Raw genomic sequence first — 26,085 nt, forward strand, 5'->3', positions numbered from 1 at the left:
GTTCCTGACAACCTCCGCCTTTTTCAAGATATGTAAAAGCTAAAAAAAGAAAATCACAAATGAGGTATTACTAATGTATATCATATCGTATAATTCAACTTGAAAACATCTTGAGCATGTGTTATAGACTTTAAGTTATTTGACCAAAAATTCATAAAACCAACTGACTTCAAGACGGTGGAACCCAAAGTATAAAAATGCTCATTTCTTGGGTTTAGGGCTCTCTTATTTTCACACACCTTTAAAAATACTACATGACTTGGGATCCTAGTCTTTGATATTTGGGTGATATATAAATTGGGAAGCAACCTTTAAGCGCAGCTCTGAAAATGGCGTGACACAGGGTCCACTGCAAGCTGATGACTTGTCTGTCACCGTCTGTCGTCATGGTCAGACTGACTCATAGGACATACGCTCTGTGTCAGGAGACGCTCTGCGGTCAGCGTTTCTCTCCTCAGCCACCTCTGAGCTCACGGTGTGACAGTACAAGTCCAGCAAAGTTTGAGCATCTGCCCAGCCCCAACGACAGGGAATAGATGATTTGAGACATGGCGATGGCTTGAACGCCCTCTCAAAGGCATAAGAAATCAAACATCCACATGAAGAACTGCAGCGTCTTCATTTGTGAGCAATATTTTCGAGAGGCATAAGTGATTCATTCTTTCCCAGGCTTGCTTCCCATGGGAAGCAATTCAAAATGGCATGTTTGTTCACCTTATTATCTCTCAGCTAAGCATGTCAGAAATGGGAAACGAGGCATTTCCATCCTGATTTGTGTGTTTTTGACAGAATAAACCTTTGAACGTTTGCATGAAAGCACCGTGCAGATGTTCTTGACGCAATCATCTATCATCATCATAAAGGCAGCGCTAAGCTGCGAGGTGTTGAGGGAGAGGGGGACACGATCAACGTGCCCTCAAACGTTACAGATGCACTATCAAACACTCTTTACATGCTCGCTCCTAAGAGACCTGCGTAGAGCAAATCAGCTGCCATTCTTTTGCACGATGGCTTTTTTGCTGCTTAAATACAGTCTACTATTATCCCGAGAGTGCACAAATCTCCCGCATTCCTCCCAGCATCCTGTTCCCCTTCTGATTTACCTCCACTCCCAAACTCCCCTACATGTGAAGGCAGGGTGGATGTGTCCGGTAGGGTTTGTCTGGGGGAGGGGGTGCTTGTGAAATGGTATAGTCTGATAGATGGAGTGGGCATGAGAACGTGTGTGTGAGCGGAATAGTAAAGGAGCCCTGGAGACGGAGAGGATGGAGGCACAGAGCCAGAAAATTGCATTGCATATTTGGTGATTAGTTTACCTCATGGGTCTCTTTCTTCCCATCGCTCTTTTAGTCTTCCTTGTCATCCTGGTCATTCCTCTATGGTGCATGTCATCCTTGTTTCTCACATTGCCTGTATCACAAGTTATTTCTGTATTGCCCATATCACCTTTTTCTATTTCCTTTACTGAACCCTGAGATTCCTTTTACAATACGTTTTCAGGGCTTTCTGTTTATTTGACATTTAAGAAATGATTCACGAGTTTAATTGAACTGAAATTGAGGCAGATTCCATAATGATTCTTCTGGACACATTTGTGAACTGGTTTAATCAATTCATTAAAACCGATTTGTCATTTGCTCTCTAGTATGACATCCTTGCAAGTTTTACTACAGACAAAATCAATATTTATCAGATTAGAACATAATTAGAAAATGTTTGTAATTTAATATTCACTATAGAAATTACCATGACTTTATAATAAATCATTTTTAATTAAATGTATTTTTTTAATAATTGTTCCAACCCTGGAGCACGTCATTTTATTATTTATTCATGTATTTATATATGAAAGAAAAACAATTAAGAGATTATTTAATACAAAACTAATATGATTACATATTACAAATTGTTGCCATCAGTGCTCGATATATAATTTCTTAAAGGGAGAGTTCACCCAAAAATGTAATTCTATCATCATTTACTCACTCATTCTCATGTTGTTCCAAACCTGTATGAGTTCCTTTTTCTGTTGAACACAAAAGAAGATAATTTGATGTAGGGCTGGGCGATATGGCTGAAGACTGTATCACGATATAAGTGTTTCATATTGGTCGATATAGATAATTATTGATATTTTTATGACCTATTTAAAATAAGGACCATGAGAAAAATATATTACATTTAAATATTTTTATTTTAAACTTAAAGGATTAGTTCACCTCAAAATTTAAATTTCCTAATAATTTACTCACCCCCAATGCCATCCAAGATATCCATGTCTTTCTTTCTTCAGTGGAAAAGAAATTAATTTTTTTTTGAGGAAACATAGCAACCAACTGCTTAAAGTCCATTATATGAAGAAAAAATCCTGAAATGTTTTCTCAAAAAACTTAATTTCTTTTCCACTGAAGAAAGAAAGACATGGATACCTTGGATGGCATTGGGGGTGAGTAAATGTTTAGGACTTCCTCTGATTCATAGGTGTGATTGGCAAAGGACAAAAAAAGCAGGAAGATATAAGGCGCACCTATCATAACGTGGCGACAAGATTTGTGTCAACACAGAAAACATTTCATCACTGGAAAGGTTTTGTTTGTTTATTTAAACTGTGGTTTATGTCAGCTGAATGTGCGGAACGCTTTTCAGAGAAGATAAGGCAACATTATTTTAGTACAATTCACACCCAACGGTAATTCAGGGAAAATTTCTGAATTGCTTCACGTGAAGCTTCAGTCTTCTGACCTATCATTGTGTCAGTTCTCAATTGATTTTGATGGTAATATCAATTTTGAGAGCAAGACTGAAGTTTGAAGACCGGAGGAGGGGCTCTCTCTCTCTCTCTCTGCTCATTCTCGTTCTTTCTCTCTCTCGTCTCAGGAGACAGAAATATTTGGTTACCAACATTCTTAAATATATTTTTTGTGCATTCCACAGAAGAAAGCCAGTCATACAGGTTTGAAACAACATGACAAAAACAAGTTTCTTAAAGGGGTCATATGATGCGATTTCAAATTGTCCTTTTGAGTGTTACAAGCTCTTGGTGCATGAAGAAGATCTGTAAAGTTGCAAAGACTAAAGTCTCAAATCCAAAGAGATATTATTGATCTAAGTAAAGACTCTGCCACGCCCCCTTAACCTTTTCGCACGTAAGTTCTAAAATAGTCAGACCAGCAGTCTGGCGTGAGTTTTTTTCTGCGACCGTTATTTTGCAATCAGTCGCGTTCTAATTTCCATGGAGACGCATGAACCTTGTCATGTGACATTTCAGTCAAAATGGCGCGCACACAATGGATAACCGTCTGCAGGTGAGTAACGTTAGCTTGGATATTTCGCTTTATTTAATTTTTTTATTCAAAACCTCTCAAATAATTTGTTAGCGTGTACCGACTATGGTTGAAATGGTTCTGTTTGCTGCCCCCCCCCCTCCCTCCACTGCTGTGAACTTCGCTTGCACATGGTACTTTGCATCTCCCCCAGAAACGCCGCGTGACAATTGTTGCATCTCCCCCAGAAACGCCGCGTGACAATCGGTGCATCTCCCCCAGAAACGCCGCGTGACAATCGGTGCATCTCCCCCAGAAACGCCGCGTGACAATCGGTGCATCTCCCCCAGAACAGCCGCGTGACAATCGGTGCATCTCCCCCAGAAATGCCGCGTGACAATCGGTGAGTATTAGTATTTAGTTGTTAATTTTATTCTGAAGCATCTAGAATTATTTACAAGCATGCAATAAATATGAATAAAGATTTTATGTCATAAAAATTATCTTGTAAAACGGACTGCTCAAAAATGTGGTCGTTCACGTCATTACGATTTGTTTGTCTATTTTGCATAAGTTATTGCAAAAATGTTCCATAATCCGTGCATTCAGGGGGTAAAGTCAGGGTTCAGTTGAATTGATACGTTATACATAACGTGAATATAACAAAGCACATATTTGACGTTAAATCAATTTTCTTGTTTGTTTTAGTATATTGCTCACCGAGTTTTATATCTCTCAATTGCAAAGCAAATCAAAAGATGCCATGTTAAAGCAGAGTAAAGCTACATGGCATGACATTGTTAAATGATATTTTCCTAGCCTACAAAACATTTGAGTAAGCTAATAAGTGAAGTGTGACCATATAGTCTATACAATTATTATATTAATATATGTTCACACACATTTTTTTTTTTGTTGTTGTTTAAAGCGCTATATAAATAAAGGTGACACCTCACTTATCAGCTTGCTCAAATGTTTGTATAGGGAAATATAATTTGATGATGTCATACCATGTAGATTTCATACCATGTAGTGAGAGATATGTATAGCATATGCACAGCTGCACTACTTCCTGAACTTCAGCTAGCTCCTTTGTTTTCTGTCTGCCATTATTGGACAAACTGATTAATCCAGGTGTGCCTGACCTAAGGAATCACAGCAACAATAATCCGACAAACCTGGATTAATCAGTTTGTCCAATAATGACAGACCGGAAACAAAGGAGCTGGCTGAAGTTCAGGAAGTAGTGCAGCTGTGCATATAGCCCAAAAAGAATGTATGTTTTGGGCTTCATGTATGTTTTATTAAAATGTAAGGTAAATGTTTAATACAAACTATTATACAAAAACGTTTATTATTACTATTACAAAACAGAAAACAAATATATTTACAATGACTAACAATTAAAATAGTATCATAAACAAACACAAAATCTGTAAATATACTCTGACTTTTGGTAAATGTTTTTGTTTAAAACAAACTATATTATACATACTGGTACCTTTTATATTTAATAATATAATTACAATAAATTATAAAGTATCATCATAAATTCATTAATATAGGCTACTCTGACTTTTTACAGGCTTAATAATGCTTCATGAAAACCAGTCATCATATCAGCTTTGTAAACAAATATAAAAACAAATATATGTACAATAAATATTAAACAAAAAACTATAAATATACTGACTTTTAATAAATGGTTTTGTTTAAAGCAAACTATTATACACAATAATATGATTACAATAAATAATAATTAACAATGTATCATCATGAATTAATATACTCGGACTTTTTACAGGCTTAATAATGCTTCAGTGTGTGGTACTCCTCAAAACACGGGACAGCACACAAGGGAGTGTTGCATGGCACACACATGTGCTTGGTGAGGCGCCTCTGCTTGCCCTTGCGTGTGCTGGAGAGGCAGACCTTGCAGTGCCGCCTGGTCTTGCTGCCCTGGGAAGTGGTCTGAGGGACTTCAGATGGGAAATGCCTGGCTGTAAGGCGCAGAGGAGTGTCCAAGGCAGGACGCCCGCCTTTGGTTGGACCTCGCAATGTGCTGTACTCCTCCAGCAGCCCTCTCATCAGGTTGGTCCTGAATTGTAAGGAGGTGATTTCCTTTCCTACTCATAGTAGAGCACATCAATAGGAAGTGAGGAGAAAATAATAGTATGTGACCGTGTGGTCTGTTTATTATTGTGAATTTGTTAACACTTTAAATTACATTAATTAAAAATGTTAGCACTTTTTATCTTGTTTATATTTATTTGTATCCATTTCTCACCAGTAATTTGCCGGTAGACGATGTGGCTGTTGAGTAAAACCGTGTCGAGTACATGAAAAAATACTTTCTTGTACCACTTGGTAGACTTTCTGGTGCATTCATGAAAACCAGTCATCATATCAGCTTTGTCCACTGCACCCATCTTTTTGTTGTACTCCAGCACACAGACTGGCTTCATCATTGGTTGCCCAGTGAGGTGATCCAGCTTGCCTGTGGCTGCCATACCAGTTGGATGGACTGTGGTAAGGACATGAACATCCCTCTTGTCATGCCATTTTACTGCCAACTGTGACCCATTCTCTTCGAATTCCACCTCACCTTTTTTCATCTTGCAGGTGAACTTTGGCATCCCTTTTCTGTTTCCGCGCACAGTCCCACAAGCTCCAGTGCCAAGTGACAAGAGGTGCTGGAAAAGTGTGGGACTACTGTACCAGTTGTCAACATATAGAACATGACATTTGCTTACGTAAGGTGCTAAGAGTGTCATCACAACGGACCCAGAAATCCCAAGTCCTGGGTAATGTTGGATGTCAGTGGAGGATCCGGTGTAAATGATCATGTCCTCCACATAACCAGTTAGCACATCACACAAAACAAAAAACTTGATCCCAAATCTGTGCCGTTTGGATGGAATGAACTGACGAAATGCCAGCCTGCCTTTCCACTTCATCAGAGACTCATCCACACACAGATCCCTGTATGGCACAAAAATGCGACGAAAAGAGGAGGTGAGCGCAGTGAATATGTGTCTAATTTTTTTCAGCGGGTCATTGGAAACTGCTGTCGCATTGTTTGCAAAGTGAAGACAGCGGAGGAGCAGAAGGAAGCGATCCTGTGAGAACAAAGACCCAAAAAATGGGGTCAAGAGCATGGGGTCTGTGCTCCAGTAATCACGAAGTGATGGTTTTTTGATCACACCCATTAAGAGAACTGACACTAAAAATGTGTACATTTCAGGGATATTTGTTGGAACCCATTTAACCAGCTTCCCTTTCATTTCCTTCTCTTGCAAGTCAGAGGCATAGCGGTTTGTTTCCTCCACAATTTCTCCCATGACATCTTCCATTAGAAACAATTTAAAACAATTTACCTCACTGGGTGATTCTGGTGGATTTTGCACACCACAGTGCTGGTTGTTAAAATTGCCTGGGCCAGGAGGATAAAAAAGGTTGGTTGCCTTCCACAACGAGTTTAACGTTATCTCTTCTGCCTCATTAGGAACTGGTGTCATCTCTTCATCTTCAAAGTTGTCCAGAGCTTCAAGATTTGGGGGAAGATCCTCATCACTGTCACTCTCTGCCTCGCTGTCAAAAATCTCCTCATCAGAATTAAAAAAAATGTCCTCAATTTCCTCATTTGTCAGTTTTCTTCTTTTAAATGTATTATCTGTCATTTTCTCTTATGTTGGTGAGCTGGATTAAAGTTGTGTCTTTAAATTACAACAAAGGCGATTGTGAGGTAACGGTGACGTCAGCTTTACTTCAGTTATCAGTGGGAAAAAAAGACTGCAATCCATGACAGTTAAAATATTTTTATTTTTTATACAAAATATTTACAAACTTGTAGTTATTAACATCGTTAAATATATTTAAGTTAACTCCTAATGTGGTATTAATACTTGGTGAAAAAAAACATCATGTTTGTTGATCGGTAAGTTATCACGTGACGGGCTATTGGCGCCGCCATTATTTGTTTACAACGCTGATGGAGAGTTGGACTTAGAGCCTGCTGGATTTACAACATGCAAGATCATCCATGTTTCCCGGAATAAATGACTGTAACCCCCGCTTCACTGCATCTCACGCGACGCTCCTGCTTGACGCTCACACGCTGCTCCTGGAGTGAATGCACTCATTGATTAACATGCACGCACGTCTGAAAAAATACCCGCTGTTCACGCGTTGCTGACACTTGCGGTGTGAAACAGCTGTTATCTACAAGGTATGTGTTTGACTTGAATAAATATTAATATTACATGTTTAAAATGTTCTTTTACTGTTATAAATATGAGTGTGCAATAACAACCTGTATTTCTGTTATTGTGTAGTGTAATTTAAAGTGAATGAAACATAAAATAAACATTAAAATACACTGAACAGTTGTGATAATAATTGTAGCTGAGCACGTCTGTCTCTGGCTCAGTGCCAGTCAAAGCGGGAAAGCAGTGAAAGCTAAAGTTTGAAATTTTGAATTTAGCAGTTGATCACGTGATTTACTGAACGTTCTAATCACACCGGTGTGATCGTACGCTCCAGGGACCAGCCAAGACTGATCACACCGGTGTGATCGTACGTGTCAAAGGGTTAAAAAGGTTCATTCAAACACGCCCCCACATGTCTATGTCACTATGTGGGAAGATTTGTGTAATGCCGCCCCAAATGTTCACGCAAATAAAGAAGGTGTGGTTTCAGTAACCGCAGTTAGTGTTCAAGCTGCCATGTCAGGGAGATGCTGTGTGTATGAAAGCAAAAACACTTTATTTGGTCTTCAGAAAGTAGCTGCATTTAGGAATCTTTAAGATTACTTACAACAGAACAGCAACACATCTTATGGAAGGCCGCTTCGTGAACCTAGGAGAGAAGGTAATTCTGACTTTGACAATCTGGCGCTTCTGAATCAGCTACTGTAAGTATGTTTTGTTATTATTATTTGCGCGTAGTGTGTGTGTATGTGAGAGAGAGAGATGGTCACTCATTGGAGTCAGCTGTCTTAACTGTCCATGGCTTGTGCACTGCAAACACATACAAGCTTCATCACTGTGTCTTGTCATGTGACTATGTTCCCATTTCGGGCTTGAACTCATGGTAAAAACTATGGACATTATTAACTGTCTTTACTTTTATTTTGAAAGATGATGCTCACGGTTATGGAAATTAGAGAGTTATATTTCCAACGAGTGCTCGTGGTGATCAGCCAATCACAATGCACTGGGTCAGTTGCAGACAGAGTCAGTTGCAATCAGAGCAGACTGCACTTGTCAGAAGTAGGGACTTTGTAGAAAAAGTCCCTCCTTCTGACAATACAAAAATAAAGTGTTTTTTGAACATTGAAGCATGTCAACATATTCTGTTACACCAAATACACAAAATAATGATCTTTAAAAAAGCATCATATGACCCGTTTAGTTTTTGAAGGCATCAGTAATTTCCTCATAAGGGGTCCTCATAATGTCATGGACGACATACATGTCTATTATGTGAAATGGCTTACTCAGGGTAGCACTAAAAAAAAAAACATAAAATTTTTATGATCCCTCTTTTTTTCCTACTAACTTTTTGTAGATTCTGCAAAATCTATGAAAACTTATAACCACAAGTATATATATTTATTTAGGAAACACCTTGCTCAGTATTCTTTTCACAAACACATGATTTCTTTCAGCCGTCTTCAAAGCTCTTCTCAAGATAAGTATAGGCAAATTTCAGTATCCTCAGCGATTCTGTGAGAGAAAATGTCCTTTTTGAGACCTTTTCGCTCAGCCTTTGTGCAAAGCAACACAATGAAACCGTACTGTTTAGAATGGCAAATTGCCTGCTCATAAATGCAGACACTAGCGTGTAAGTTAGCGTGCTCAGCTAGTGGGTGCTGCCACTGACTAAACTAGCAAGCAGAAATCTAAGACCTTCGGGAGATAGTATTGATAATTGATTCCAATTGATTCTGTGCTGTCGTGACTGTTCTCTGAAACTGTAAGCCACCTGCCGTAATTACAGTCCCAAATAGAATAAACCTGCACAACGTGTTTTTTTAATGAGTGAAAGGGAAAGACAGGCAGCCGCAGCGTTCTCCTGAAAAGCAAGTAGGTCAAGCGCTTTCTTTTAATCCTGGCTTAGTGTGGGCCCATGTCTAGTTGATGGGAGTTCTCAAAGCTCCAAAGGCGGCAGAGAAAATCCCGCTGTCTTCCATACCGCCAAAAATGTTCCATATTCTCTTTGTTTGCAATCAAAGGACACTCGGCTGTCATTACATCACTCAACTCCTGCATTCTATTTGGACTCAGGTCTCTCTGAAACTCAGGGATTGTTTTTGTTGTATTTGCACAAGCCCGGTGTTTGTTTAGTTATGAAACTCCACGGAAAGCATCGGAGATGAAACGATGAAAGTCTCAGCATGAAATAATTTACTGATTACATAAAGACATAAAGCCTAATGATCATCCAAAAAGCCAGCCAACAAAAATTAACTAAAACCCGCTTTGATTAGCTCACTGTTATTGCTTTTTCGCAGCATCGGAGGTGCATCACCGTGGGCATGAATATACATTTATATACGAGTGAAGAATCAGAACATCCCAGGCAAAGTCACGGTGGACTCTGATTGGCTGGTGCGCTGATTCAAAAGGCCACACTTTCTACACAATTAGCTGCTCTCATGGGTCCCCAGGGCAGAAACAAGAAATGCTTTCTGACCGAGAGGATGGACTTGTATCTAAGGCACTTTTTGTAACTGTGGATTTTGGCTGTGGAAGTGGGACAACAGGTATGAGATGTCAAACAGCAGTGGTGGATAAACGTTTGGAGTGAACATTAGCTAATACATTATCTTTTGGGAATATAATCTAATGATCTAAAACTTTGTGCTCTCATACTGTCAGAACACATCTTTTGTAGGGAATCAGGTATTATTGCTGGAAGGATAGTCAATAAATAGACATAAGTTTACTTGAGAACATAGGCGGAAAACGCGGGGGGGTCGGGCGGGTCCGGACCCCCCCTATCTGAGGGTTGTCCCCCTCTAAAATATAATTTAAATATGTGTATTGTAAATAATATAATGATATATAGTTAAACTAATTGTGTAAGTAGTAAAACAATACCAATGCAAACGGAGCAACAACAACAAAAAAAGTTTTAAACATCTCGAGTTCTCCCTGCTTTGCCTCACATTGCTTTGGTCCACTGCCTGCTCCCATTTTCATCTCACCTCACCACCGACATACACACAGTCTTGTACGTTAGATTAGATTAGCGCGGGTGCGCATTTAGATTTTCCCGCGTTCACTATGATTTAGTCGGTTTACTTCATTTAATATAGTCAATCTAATATAACATAACAATAAGAGTGCAGTTGTTCTCCAGATATTAGCATAACAAATGTGATTTAGATTTTTATAAAAATTGAATAAACAATAAGTTAATATTAAGTGCATTTTAGGCACCATATTGCCTGTTTTAGCTCTATTTCACCAACGAAAAAAGTTGAAAACTAATCTACAGCAGTAACAGCACTAATTTTGAGAAACACAATGAGGAGGTGTTTCCTTACTGAATGAATCCACTTTTTGAACAAATCAGTCATTGACGTAATAAATAATTATTTTTTGTTTTTTCCCCTCTTTCACGTCTATACCGATCTCATTATACAGTTGTTTGCGGATGTATGTCTAAGAGTGTGTATGCCTTCATTTTGCTAGGCATGGCAAATGTTTTTATATATGCATGTTTTAATTATAACTGTGAAGCAACAACATTGCTATTAAATGTGCTATACAAATAAATAAAAGTTGAAGTTAAGTTCAAATTCCATTGTATTTTGGTGGCTTAATTTTGTAAACAACTTCAAAAACATTGCAAAAAAAAAATATGTTTTGCAGAATGTTTTGGTCAATTTAGTCAGCTTTTTCATTGAACCAGAAAGAAACTTTGAGAAGAAGGATAATGGAACGTTCTCCATGCAATAGTAAGGCTTTCCTCTCTGTACACAAGTACAATCTTGCCTGTTTTATTGGTGTCCCCTTCAAAACTTGCTCGTGAGAAATGTTATGTTTATTGTCCCCCCCAACATTTAGATGAGATTTTCACCCCTGCTTGAGAAGCAAAATAACTATGCCTTGTTGTCAGAGATAAGAAATTAATACTTTCATTCAGCAATGAAACAATAATTTTTTTAAGTGACAGTGAAGACATTTGTTACAGAAGAGTTAAATCTCAATTTTTTTTTACTCTCTATACAACAAAGAATGCTGAAAAACGTTTTCACAAAACAGTCTCCACAAACATATTAAGCAGCACAACTTTTTTCAGCATTGGATTATAATAAGAAATGTTTTTTTTAAGTGTTGTTTTAATGTCGTTTTCAACAACGCTGAATCATCTTACCGACTCTTACTGAAACCTTTGAACGATTTTGTGTATATATATAGATTTTAATAAATCTGTAAATCTTTTGCATCAAGAGTAATATTGGTTGCCAAAGAAACATTGTGTGATGTCAGTGCACATAAAGAAACATAAAGTCGTATTGTGAGATATTAGCCCACAGTTATGAGAAATAGTCACAAGTGTGAGATATTGTGAGTTATTAAGTCATAATCATGAGGGAGTTACAATTCTGAGATATAAAGCCATGTTGGCAGATATTAACTCAAAATTATGAGAGTTACAATTCTGAGATATAAAGCCATATTGGGAAATATTAGCTATGCGAAGTAGTTGCATTTGGGAAGATATTAACTCATAACTATGAGGAATAGTTGCAATTTTATGATGTAGCTGCACATTGGCTTCCACACATTTTAAAACGAAATTATTTTTGTGTATATTTCTCATTAGTGCATAATTAGCTGATATTAACATTTTGTTGTAAATGTAAGCACACTCATTGACTTCTGCACGCTTCAGATTTCATCAGACTCCCAGACACTGTAAGTAAATCTGACAAATTGACTGTTTTTACCACAGAGAGAAGATGATGATTTCATCAGCCCCTCGTTTTGACAGACTGAGGTTCGAAGATCCTTTTGCATCGACCACATCCTTTTTTTTTCTCCCTCTCCTCAACATGAACTCATATGATTCAGACTCTAGCTTTGATATGAGCGGCGGTTGCTAATAGTGACAAAAGACCATGAAGAGAATCAGAGCGTGAGGGACTCACAGCTCCATTGACTATGAGCTGTGAGGCAGTGGAAGACATGCACACACATACACACACACACACACACTAAAACAAATAGACGAATGCTCTTTTTTTGCTCTCTCTGGAGGTAATTTCTATTCATGGATGATACTTAAGTTTTAATTTAGTGCCAGATGATTAGCATTGACTGCCAAATAAGCATATTAGAATGATTTCTGACGGATCATGTGACACTGAAGACTGGAGTAATAATGCTGAAAATTCAGCTGTGCCATCACAGGAATTAATTACATTTCAAAATATAGTAAAAGACAAAACAGTTATTTGAAATTGTAATAATATTTCACAATATTTATATTTTTACTGTATTTTTTATCAAATAAATGGAGCATTGGAGAGCATAAAAGACTTCTCTCAAAAACAAAACAAAATCTTACTGACCTGAAATTTTAGATGTGGGTATATATATATATATATATATATATATATATATATTATGATGTAGTATAGTTGTGCATGTCTTTTTGACTATTAAAGGTACAATTAATATGTTTTTGTTTATGTTGCATTGACTTTCTAAAATACAAAGCACATTTTTTAAAGGGGTCATGCATGGCAAAACATTTTTTGCACACACACAAAACAAATAAATATGTGGAAAAATGATTCTTTATAACCCTAATTCTGAACTTTTCTCTAAAATGAGCTGTTTTAAGGGGCTTGTCCTTTAAGGCTTCTCAGTAACCGGCCACTGTTATGATTGATATGAACGTCATTGTATGTTGGAAACAGTATCAACCCAACCTTGCTTCTGTATGTGAGTGTTTTAACAAAACTGTAATCAAAAAATAAAACACCTTTTCTACATTTCCAGACAAAGCATTATGAAATCATTTACTTACGGTTTTTGATGCAGCTGCAGTCAGACCTAGTACCGCTCATCTTTCAACAAATGAACTCTCCATAAAACTGTGCCTCATTTACAAAACAAAATGCTCCAATCAGTCCTTTAACATGATCCAGAATGCCATTAAAAATAAACTATCCATTGTTCCCTTTGCTGGGATCCCCTAACGTTAGCTTTTGGTTCCCGTTTGGTTATTTTTTTGTGATCCAAATACTAACGTTAGGGAAAGATTCTTTTTAGGTTATATTTTTTGTAACCATAAAATAATGTTCACATAACGTTGCATGGTGGTTATTTTTAAATAACCTTAAAATAACTTATAGCGAATGTTCCCTAATGGTTATTTTTTGCAACCATAATATAACGTTCCCAGACGTTGCTGGATGGTTGTTTTTAAAGGGGTGCCATTATGCTTTTTCACTATTTCAACTTTAGTTAGTCTGTAATGTTGCTGTTTGAGCATAAAAAGATCTGCAAAGTTACAAAGCTCAAAGTCCAATTAAAAAGGAGATATTTTATTTAACAGAAATTACTTTTCAAAAACTACAACGAAACGACTCGTTTGGACTACAGTGCATATTTTCTGGGATTTGTGATGTCACAAATATCGACGAATGGGATGAGACTTAGTTGAGCTGCACTAGAGAAGGCAACGAGTGTTATCACTATTTAGGAGACAGGCTAGCTTTCCCAAGACAGACGAGTTTAGAGTGGTTACAATCATTGGGTTTAAATCGTGCTCAAATTGATTTGATTTTGACACAATATTTATACTGAAGCTCGCAGCGGGGGACTAGGATAGGGGCATGACATATCCCAACCAGGCGCCGAGTGCTGTCAATCACAACACACACTGGCCCAGCTAACCAATCACAACACACACTGGCCCAGCTAACCAATCACAACACACATTGGCCCAGCTAACCAATCACAACACACACTGGCCCAGCTAACCAATCACAACACACACTGGCCCAGCTAACCAATCACAACACACACTGGCCCAGCTAACCAATCACAACACACATTGGCCCAGCTAACCAATCACAACACACACTGGCCCAGCTAACCAATCACAACACATTTTGTATTTCAGAAGGTGGTACTTCATTTGATACAGGTACGCATGTCCTGATTTTGCTGAGTTAGACGTGTTCCTAGGTCAACATATTTTGTTGATCCTGGAACAACATTTTACTCCAAAAATTTATTCTTGACCATATCCCTACACCTAAACCTAACCTTAACCATGAGTAATCCCTTAAATTTAGAGGAAATGATAGATGAATGACACTGATGTACAAGCACCAAACAGTGATTTTAAGCGTAAACTTCACAAAATCTATAAACTGGTTCTTCAAATCTGATTGGTTAATCACAATGTTGTTTCAGGGACAACAAAGATGTTGTCCCAGGAACATGTCTCACTTGGTAAAATCAGGTTCTGCGTTCGAGCCGTTCATGCCAGACTGGGGAGAGAGGTGTTGTAATAATGTCAAATATGTGAAAAATAATGTGTTTTTTCAAACAACCTAGTATGAGAGCCTGTTCAAGTACACCCCCAAAACAAAACAAGACCTTGTAAAAGAGCATAATATGGCCCCTTTAAAATAACCTAAAAATAACTGATACAGAACGTTCTGTTATTGTTATTCTCAGGTTATTTTTATAACCCTACAAAACTAGCTTTCCAACGTGTTCCAAGCCGATGTTAATGTGTAATGAACTATACAGAGCCCTGAAATTTGTTTAATGCAGCATTTATTAAAATACAGAAAATAGATCAATCAAAATGCTATTTAAATTATAATATTAAGTCAGGGTTAAGCGTAGACTGATAACAGAAATCATAAATTTGTGGGTTTGTTTAATCTCATTTACTGTACGCCTCTGATCTGCACACGCTTCTGGCTGACTGACTCGCTTGTTTATCAATCTACTTATTGAATGATTACATAATATTAATATATTTATGAGAGTAAATATGATTTCAGAGGGATTTAAAATGCCAAAAAACTGAAGAGAACATGATGTTAAGTGAAGGTTTTTGTGAATAAATGTCATATTTTATGAACCATACATATGCATACTGTATTCAGTGACAAGATAGCGGCAGTGATTGTAATTTCTGTTTGCTTTTGATGTGATGCGACACTTGCATTCTACGTAATCAAGTGTCAGCCGTTAGCATATAAAATGTTGATGTCTTGCTCTGGAGGCTTAGGGATGCACGATAAATATCGCCCGATATTTAATGCACATCTTGTCAGTAATGGCGGTTCTGCAATCAGCGGTAAATCTCTACACGTGCATCATTTCACTTGGAACAGCACTTACTACACAGAGCGGTTGTTCACTGACAGGCTGCGCAAAATATAAAATCGTGGTTTTGGCGCAGCTTGTCAGTGAACAATGGATCTGTGTAATAAGTGCTGCTCAACGTGAAAAGACGCACGTGTAGAGATTTACCGCTGATTGCAGAACCGACATTACTGACAAGATGCGCATCGGCAGATATTTATCGTGCATCCCTAGTGTTTATGCAAATGACTGGGGCTAGCTGACATCACCTTGTCCCTCGGATCCAAAACGAGCCGTTTTCTGAAGGTTATTACATAAATGCTTTTTTATTGATGATGAGGACATTTTCTCAGGCCTACTCAAGTTTTGTGATTCATTGTATCATCCATCATGAAAGACTTGTGTACTGTTTGATACATGGAAAGCTTTCTGTACCCCACTGGGAAGCATTTACACCCTCACTGTTGCCATCCCAGTGATGTAATGGGAGACACTTTCTGTCTTTCTCCAGAGACGGCCGGTCGGCTGTAAATCTGGCCCTGTCGCACTTTCATAAAAGCTCAAATTTAATTTGCAGTCATTTGTGTGTTTCTCCCTCACAGTGAATAGGACTGTGGCTATAAATACCTGAAATGCACAGGGACAGAGACACTGCGCATAATCAAAGAGAACCTCAGCAGAGACAAATAATCAGGAGAGAGGGAGAGGGAAAGAGCCAACGGAGAGCGGTAAATAATGATTAGAACCAGGAATAGAAGAAAAATGGAATCATAAATCAATAGGGAACAGATAGTAAAGGAAAGAAAGGGATGCTGGGTGACTGGAGGAGCGTTCAGCAGGTGGTGTGGAGGACCTGAAGAAAGTGTCCCCCTCACCTCAGCTCAATGACTCATTTAGTGACTCATCCATGTCCTGTCACACACACACACACACACACACAACCCACACATCTCTCCAACCAATTAGCTGTAGGTACTTCAAAAATATGCAAAACACCCAACATGGAGGCCATTTTAGCATACAGTAATATTCAAAAGTGCCGACAGTGCTTTTGTTAATACATGAAAGGCATGAAATGTGTCATTTCCAAGAGGCCTATAATACCTTTACTAGTGAGTGTCTTGAGAATGTCTTGAGAAGGGAAAAATGTAAGCCTATTTTATGCTTTTAATTAAGAGCCCTCCAAAAATTGGTCACTGGAAAAACATCTACTACAATGAAATATTTACTACTATTATAAAATTTCAGGCACTTGTAATTATTTTATTATTTTAGGGCAGTGGATTTTAGTCTTTTTGACCCCAAGACAATAATCAAAGGCCCTCCTATCAAAGTACCTTAGCTTATGCTGTAATAAAAATAAACAAAAAATATGATGTCAGTTTAATCTGGTACATTTTTATTTGAGAGTTTTTATTAGGATGAGCTATGTTAACAACTAAATTTAAATAATTTTAAGACTTCCTCCTAGAAGTGTGGTTAAGCACTATTGTTTTAAAGATACATTTTTATTGAAACTATTGAAACATATTTTCTTTTTGTAGAATGAAGGACACTTTAAAATATGGTTATGTGTGGGAAGCTTTTTGCCATGCCTTTTATATATAGATTTTATAGTTATATATAGTTGGATATTGTTATTATACTAAGTGTAGTTGTCTCTACACTTCAAACTGGGACATCTGAACTAGATGGGTAGAGTATAGCTGAAGGAAAGCTCATCAAAATTGCTGGTTGGAACAAGCTTGCATCTCTTGAAAACGCTTTCTTTCTATCAAAACAATGTTTGTTCTTAGTTAATTAGGCATGACCTGATGCACCACATGCCCCACTGAACCATTAGTCATTAGCACTGGCGCATGCGCATCAGGAAATGGTCTGTATCTGCGGTGCAGATGGGCAGACCCACAGAGCACTCGGACGTGACCTGGAACGGTTCAGGCCATGTAGGATAGCTAACGAGGCCTGAGCGAATGCAATGATCTCAGGCCCGATAACTCAAGGGGAGCCAGGTTTCAGACACAAGGTCTAAAATATCTCAACATGAGGCTCTTCAAGTGTAGCACATGCTGAGATTGTGTAAACTGTCAGGAAACGACTGTAATCGGATAAGGTTTTCTGTGTGAGTGAAAGTTAAGGTTTAGGTGCTCAAATATGCCACTTGACAAGTTCATCTTTCTTTCCTGAGTTTAAGTATTTCTTATTTAAATAGAAAGTTGGGGTGGGACATCAAAGGGCCCTTTTTATAAAAAACAAAACACATTTTGTTCACTTCACAGTCGTGAATGATATCCTGCTTGCTATTGCTAGTCAGAAGTAGATGATATTTGAAAGAGGGGATTTTCTTATTCCAGAGAGCATTTTATTGCACAAGAGTGCAAGAAATATTAAGACATATATATATATATTTGGTTCATTCTCCTAGAAGAGAGGCATATTTGTTTCTCTGGAAAACAATGCTACAGTCAGTTATCAACTTTGAAATGTGTGTTCCATGTCAGAATGTCTGTTTTTGTTTTGGTCTGTTAGATTCCTCCTACTGTCAATTTACCTAATAGTATTCAACACCTCTGGTTGCCAGTTGATGGAAAACACAGTATACTGCAGCCATGGAATCGAGCAAATGAACTGGGTCAGAGATCACAGATTGATTATCGACCCGACCTAAAGAGCCTCGGAATCCATCTAAAAGCTCAGTGACCAGAGGCATATTAAAGCATGGATATATTTAGATGCATACAGTACAGTTATGCATCTAAAATGTATTTTTTTCCTCTCACAATAAGTCATGGTAGTGGATATTGGTAGGTTTACGTATATCACAGCCACTGCAATAGCCACTATTTTATACTGAAGGAGACAAAAGCGTGTATCTTTAGTGAAGCAGTGTGGAGAGCGGCTTCTGGAACGCTTCTGAAACATGTCGCAGCCACTGAACTAAATGTATGAACACAAGCATTGCATAGTCAAGAGTGGTCGTGATCAGCTCCAGTGGCGCTTTCGTATGTGACCTGTAAATACAAAAAAAAAAACACAAAAAAAAACACCTGCTTCCTTTCATTTTTGCTAAATATTCTTTTTTTTTTATTGCCTGAAAAACCACCTCATGTGAGCGTAAAAGAAATTGTGATATGTTAGGAATTTAATTCAATTCAATTCAGTTTGCAATTTCAATTTGCACAATTTGAAGGGTAATGGAAACGCAGCTATTATTACATACAGCACCTTTAAATGTGTGTATTTTCTAAAGGATACATTTGTCAAATTTGGGAATTATTTGCTAAAACTCCCCAAAACTTTAAAGAGGTATAACTTTTCATAAGCCTGTTGGAACTCGCTCAGTAATAAAACTGTGTTTATTTATATCCTAGTTTAATTTTGTGTTATCTCTGAACTCTGAACTGTATCGACCTTATTTTAAGTGAATGGGTGGAGCTATTTGTCACTTGAATCTGTGAAGCTTACAGTGTCATAGTTTAGATGGACAAAAAATAACATAAAGTGTTATGCTACTTGATATCACAAACCTTTACTTTTTATCATATTATTTTAATTAATTATCATAATCACAAACAGTGAATTGTATTTACTGCACTTTATTCTTATACTGTAGTCTTGGAGGTCTTGCACATTCAAAGAAAATAGCTTACTTCCGCGTTGGAAAATATTAGCATGTAAATGAGCTCAAAGCTAACACACTTGAACTAAAAGCCCCAAAACTCTCATGCTGTCATCAGAAGCACTAAATTGCAGGAAAGGATGCTTACATGGCTGCCAGTGAACTCTTCATTTGCTCCTCCCATTCAAGTCAGGAATCAGGATACAGAGCGCAGGCCAACAGCACACAAGTGGGGTTTCATGGGTTCACATTGCTGCAACATTTGAGGGGCATGTGAGTGTGGGGGGCAAGGAGCATACTGGTGGGTTTGTTTGTTAGCACCCCTGACATTTACCAGGCTAACAGAAAATGTCAGTGAATGCCAGATGTTAGCTCTGGTTATGATGCAGCTCTTGAAAAGCTTGAGCTATTGATCCATAGCCTCCCTCCCCTCACCCAATTCACATCTCCTCTCACCCTGCCCCCTCACTTGCCTTTTTTCTCTCTCCTCCTCCTCTCTCTCTCTTCTCCTGCCCTGTGCGGAGCAACCGACACCTGTCAAAGGTCAGAAGTCATAGGTCTGAATAATGGATCTTATGCACATACTGGCTGAAACAGTCAACATTTGCTCACATTCATGGCTTCTGCTGGTATCGCTCAAGCTGTGTTCAGGCATGAGAAGTGCAGCCCTGTCTTTCATGAGTGGGCTACATTTCATACAATAATGCAAGATAAATTATGTATGTTAAGGGCTGGCACTTTGAGCCCCACCTGAATCAGACAAGCCTCTAATGGAAAATCGGAGTTGACCTTCCCAGCTTTGACACACCATCTCACATTTTTTCACCCCCAGAGGGACGTTTTATTGCTCAGAGGTTGCTCTTTTATAAATTTAATTATTTTTTCATCGGAACAGATTCAGATCAATTTAACATTACATCACTCGCTCACCAATGTATCCTCTGCAGTGAATGGGTGCCATCAGAATGAGAGTTCAAACATCTGATAAAAACATCACAATAATCCACATAATCCACACCACTCCAGTCCATCAGTTAATTTCCTGTTCATCACCTGTTGTCCTTTCACATCAACTGTTTTGTTCAGAACTGTTTCGGGCTGTTTTCATTTGTAAATGCTTGACCTGTGCATACTTCGCTCCTGATTCAGACGAGACAACATTTTCACTGGAGAAAGCAATATTATGGATAGACTCATTTTTATAAATCATTAATCATTAATGGGTGAAATGGGGTCGATTTCTTGTGGATTATTGTGGATTATTATTATTTCTTGTGTATATTTTTATCAGCTGTTTCATTCTGAAGGCACCCATTCACTGCAGAGGATTCATTAATGAGCAAGTGAAGTGCTAAATTTCTCCAAATCTGTTTGTAAGAAGAAACAAACTCAGCATCTTGGATGGTCTGAGTCGGAGTACAATTCAGCAAAATTTCATCTTTCAGGTGAACTGTTCCTTTAAGTAAATTTAAAATTGCTGTTCATACCTGCACTGGCTTGAATCTACCTCTTTACACCTTATATTTAAGAATTAATAAGCATGATATTTGTTAAGAGCTATTAAATAATGATGTTCATTAATATGTAGGAAAATTTTAAATGTATATATATATATATATATATATATATATAGTTTTATTATTACACCACATGACAATATCAGAGTTAAATTTAAATGTAAAATTTCAAACAAACAAAACAAACATAAAAAACTCCTTCTAAGGACTTCCCAAGATTTATGGTAGATGGTGTAACACTTTACAATAAGGTACTGTTTGTTGCATTAACTAACATAAACTAAGAATAAGCAATACATGTTACATTATTAATAAGCTTTGTTAATGTTAGTTAATAAAAATACAACTGTGTATTGTTAGTTCGTGTTAGCTCAGCTCCATTAAATAAAATTAACGTTTTATTAGCGTAAATGGGCTCTGTGCATGATGCATTCAGACATACAATGACAGCAGAGTGAAGCTCTTTTCAATAAATTGACAGCTTTTCACAAATACACATCATCTGTCTTCAGAGAAGTGCAAGCAAGCTCTCTCATGTGTATAAAACCTTTATATGTAGATCATTTTGCAAGTAGTTAAGATTAATTTCTGAACATAAAGTTATGTACTTAATCTTTATTCTTATTTTGCTGTTTCTTTGTGTCTTGTAAGATCTTGTTTTTATTGAATGCTCATCTTAAGACACCCATAGCTGGTTGCTCTTGGTCAGTTTACTTTAGTTTTTTGGATGTTTAGGCATTAGATATTGTTGGTTAGTCGTTGATTAGTTGTTTAGTTCTAAATTGTTGATCAGTTTTGTGTAATCAATGGCTAGTCTTGTTTACTCATTGGTTGTTGTTGATGAGTCTTGTTTAATCATAGTTTTTTGTTGGTTAGTCTTGTTTACTGAGTGGTTGTTGTTGTTATCAGTCATCCTTTTTTTATTTATGGATTGTTGTTTATTTTTGTTTAGTCATTGGTTGTTGTTTATCAGTCTTGTTTAGTCATAGATTGCTGTTTGTTATTCTTGTCTAGTCATTTATTGTTGTTGGTCAGTCTTGTTTAGTCAGATAGTCACATAAATTGTCTTTTACATTTATGTTTGGAGTCTTGTCGAGTTCTGCTTTTTTATGGTTTTTATTTACTACTTTCACATTCTCAGTAACACTGTATGTTGGTCTTCAGTTTCATCTTAACATCAGTTTGTTATACAAACACTGACTGTGTGGACACAGCTTGAGGGGATTTATAGGCATAAAATCCTCAGATAATGTTAAATAAAAAAGAGAAAAACACTTGCAACTTTTTGTGCTTAGATGTGTTGTAGCACAGGATGCTGTTTTGAAGAATTAACTTTCACAAAGAAACATAATGTGCTTTGCCGGTGCGCACAAGAATGTCTTTTTGTTGCTGTTGTTAGTGATGTTTGCCACCAAACGTTACTCCTACTTTTACATAATTACCGGCTCCTGTTGAAGCCATTAAGCTTTGCAACAAATGCAAAGATGATTATAGTTGTAATTAGCTTCATGAGAGCAGCGAGCAGCAGAGAGAGATTACGCTCCATTCAAAACACATTCCGGTGAACGATTCTAAATCTAAAGGCACACTTTAGCATGTGATTCCCAAAAGTCATTGAGACAAGCTGGCATTTTCTGAAGAACCTGCAAATGTGCAAGATATAGTTACAGTATTCAGTCCTCATAAGACAACTAGGCCATTAGAGAAAAAACTGATGGACAGTCTCGACAGGACGTTAAAATTTGTATTTTTCTTTTTAGTTTCTCAATATGTATTCCTGTTTTTCTTCAGAATCATTTTATTTTTGATTAGATGTATACAATATAACTTAAAGAACGTCACCAAAAATTAATTTGAAAAAAAAGAAAAAAAAAGGAAATGAACTTATAGCTTTAGGTTACTACGTAGCGACTGTGGCTAGTTTATAATGTTCACCAATACTCCAACAGATATACAGGCTAATTTATATTGCTCACTAGCTTTAGGGTAAATAGCTATTGTTGCTAGTTCAAGTTGACTTTCAATACATGAAATACCTGGTCACTACTTTTGTAAGGGGATGAACATGAAAATGAGTTTCACACCAATCTAGGTTTTAAGGAGCAGACAGCATCTGTGAAACTATTGTGTGTCTGTTGACTGTAGAGCAGCTGTAGCCATGTTCTGTGCTTAAAGTGATGTAGTTCAGTAGCTGGTATGTAAACAGAGCAGATGAGCTGCTCTCAGTGTACTGTATAAGTAGCTCCAAGCAGATGGCACCGTTATGGCAGCCAGAGAAGTGAAGTCACAGTAACTTCAAGCAGAAGCTGCCCCTTTCATGCTGATATAGGACCTACTGCTGAGTTTTTACATTCAAAATCCATACCTGAAACAGTAAAAAGGAGACTTTGTAGATTTCAGTGTAATGTACGCAGCTTTCACAGCTCGGTGGTCCAGAGCGAGGTAGAGAGGAGGGAGACGGGGTGCACTTTTACAGATGGTGTGGATGAGTAAACCATGAAGAACATATTGGGTGAACAGAATGGCAAAAGCAGACATGAAAGAAACATAGAGCTGAGATGGCAGGAGATTATGCTCGTCAACATTGTGATGGACTGGAGCCAAGGAGGTGGGACGGCATCTGTGACTAACTTTGAAGTTTGTGCATAAATGTGTGTGTTTCCCAATAGTCATTTCTGTGTACTGTGTGTAACACTGCTTTCTCTGTAACAAAGATTTGACGTGCACAAAAATGCATGTCATTTGGACCCATGATTGATTCCTTAAAGCTTATATTTTCAAACAAGATTGATTAGATGATGTGTTTTGTAAAGAAGCCGTTGCATCCTCAGAATGAAAAAATCAAAGGTTGGCTTTAACTTTTTTCAATTTTGAATTTAATTCTTGCAGCTTTATGCAGCTTTATTTCCAACTTGATCTTATGGGAAAATGAAACAATTTTATTAGTTTTATTAATTTTGTATGAATTTGTTTGAATATGCACTTTTTTATTTTTTGAGAAAATGCATGAACGGTTACCCTTAAATCTAACCCTCACTGGGGCGAAAGCAGATCATATTTAACACAAATTATGTTGTATTAATTCATAAGTCCCCACCTAATGTAAAATAGTTATGAGTTGACATAAGAGTGTGTTATTTCTTATAACTGCAGCTTTATATTTCTCAGTTGCAGCTTTATTTATTTATTTGTATATTTGTTCTTTATTCAGATGCCCATTATCTTCCACAGAGTGATTGCAAGTTGTTTTGCTTTCTACACAACAATTTAGAATACAAAAAAATAGAAATATATAATTTAAAAACAAGGATAAAACTACTATAATCAGATCAACAAACAATAGTATGACATTATTATATCTGAATAATTAACTATATATACAAATATATAGCATATAAATGTATTTATTTGGTATGTGTAGACTATCACAAAGACAAGTGTGTTTTCTCAGGACAGCTATTTAATGATATCTGGAAGGTAGTAGGGACATTTTATGTGTAGTATTGAGAAAAAACAGCTTGAAGCACCTTTATGTAACTGAATGTCTGCAGATTTTACAGATTGTGTTTTACAGCCTGTTTTACATAACAGTGAAGTGAACCCTCTAGTGGTGTAGTCATATCATTACACTTTTTTTTAGGAGGCAGTTTAATTTTCTCAGATACTGGGCCTGTGAGTCCCATTTACCTCCTGTTGGCCTCAAAGTCTCAGTCCTGACATTATGGCTGAATGTAATCAGCTCATATGTTCTTAAAGTATCTCAGCTTCTCTCATAAAAGCTTCATAAATGAGCTTTAGGTAAGAAATGAGAGAGAAATGTGTGCCTTCCAATAAATATAGTGTGAATCCATGGTGTTGAGCTCTAGAAGATCATCCAAGTTCAAGATCACAGATAATCAATCCCTGACTGTCTCCATCCCTGCCTAGACAGGCGCCCGTCGGCCACTGTCCCCAATGGTATATAGTGGTGTCTTTAACACAGGATGAGAAGAGATAGGACAAGATTAGCAGTCTGTATGTTTGCTGGAATAACCATCCACTTCCAGTTATCACACTCTACTGATTGCAAAACAAAACCACATAGAATATATCCTAATGAACATGTTAAGTGAATGTTTGGGAGCAAAAAGAATATTTATGTAGAATATTTGTTATTATTTTATTTATTTATTGCTCCACCAATGGAAATAGTTTCAAAAGAAGACAAAGCATAATCAACTGTCGTGTCTCTGAGCAACACACAGTAGTGGTATTTTGTTCCAGAATGAAGCCGTGTTGTTAAATGAATCAGTTGAGTGACTGATTCAAATGACTCAATAACAAAGACAGTGACTGTGCCTGAAAGCTTTAGGCTGCTGACTTGTTACCTCATTGCCCTATCAGGCAATGACTTTGCAGGCAGACATTGCGCATGACTGATTTCAGACAGACTTCTGATCATAATGGTTTAATGATCTCCAACAAAATAGAAAGAGCTTTGGTTATAAATGTGAATAAGTGTATATGCAATTATACTAATTTCTCCCTTAAATTACGGAAAAGGAAAAAGTTGGCTAAAAACATACATTTACACTAGTGCTGTCAAACGATTAATTGCGATTAATCATTTGACGGCTCTAATTAACACACAAGCTTTTATGAGCACTTCTTTTGTTTTGCTAGCCTTAGCTATCTCAGTCACAAAACTTTGTGCAACAATGTGAGAAAACAGCAAAGTGCATTTTCACACTACACCATTAGTGTAGTAGATTGTTACAAGAAAAGCTACACTACTAGGAGAACAGCTGAGATGCTGTCACACTTTAAAAAAAAATGTAAAAGTAGCACCATCACTACTTTTAATTCCTCCCCAACGCAACACTGGTTTGAAGAATACAAATATCCCACAAGGTCATAAACTCACAGAGGATGTATATCCATAATGGATTTGTGATATCAGTCTGATTATCTGATCCCTCCCCTTGTTTTGTGTTTGTCTGTTTCCCTTTTTCTTTACTGTCATTTTCTATATCTGAAATGTAATCTGTAAAATTCCTTCTCTGTATATTCCAGCTTTATACTATATCTTCTTTCCTTCTCTTCTGCATCTGCACCTCTGCAGGTACATCAGAACAATGTATCTTGGAATCCAGAGCCGCAGACAAAAGGAGAACCAGCGACGCTTCTACTGGGCCATGATGTACGAGTATGCCGATGTCAACATGCTCCGTCTATTGGAGACATTTCTGGAAAGTGCTCCACAGCTGGTTCTCCAGCTCTGCATCATGATCCAGAAAAACAGGGCAGAAACGCTGCAGTGTAAGGAGTGCCTCTAGGCTCTGTACTGAGACCAC

At 37.4% G+C, this 26,085-nt stretch overlaps 1 protein-coding gene across 1 annotated transcript in view; it reads left to right on the forward strand.

Moving 5' to 3' along the window:
- The window catches only part of LOC132106929 (XK-related protein 6), a 55,515-nt gene that overhangs the window by 26,325 nt on the left and 3,105 nt on the right, over window positions 1–26,085 (forward strand). Inside the window, exon 2 of the mRNA XM_059513026.1 lies at window positions 25,854–26,050. Within this exon, the coding sequence (XP_059369009.1) occupies window positions 25,854–26,050 (197 nt within the window). The remainder of the gene's footprint in view (window positions 1–25,853; window positions 26,051–26,085) is intronic.

Source organism: Carassius carassius, chromosome 27, assembly GCF_963082965.1.
Source record: "Carassius carassius chromosome 27, fCarCar2.1, whole genome shotgun sequence".
NCBI lineage: Eukaryota > Metazoa > Chordata > Actinopteri > Cypriniformes > Cyprinidae > Carassius > Carassius carassius.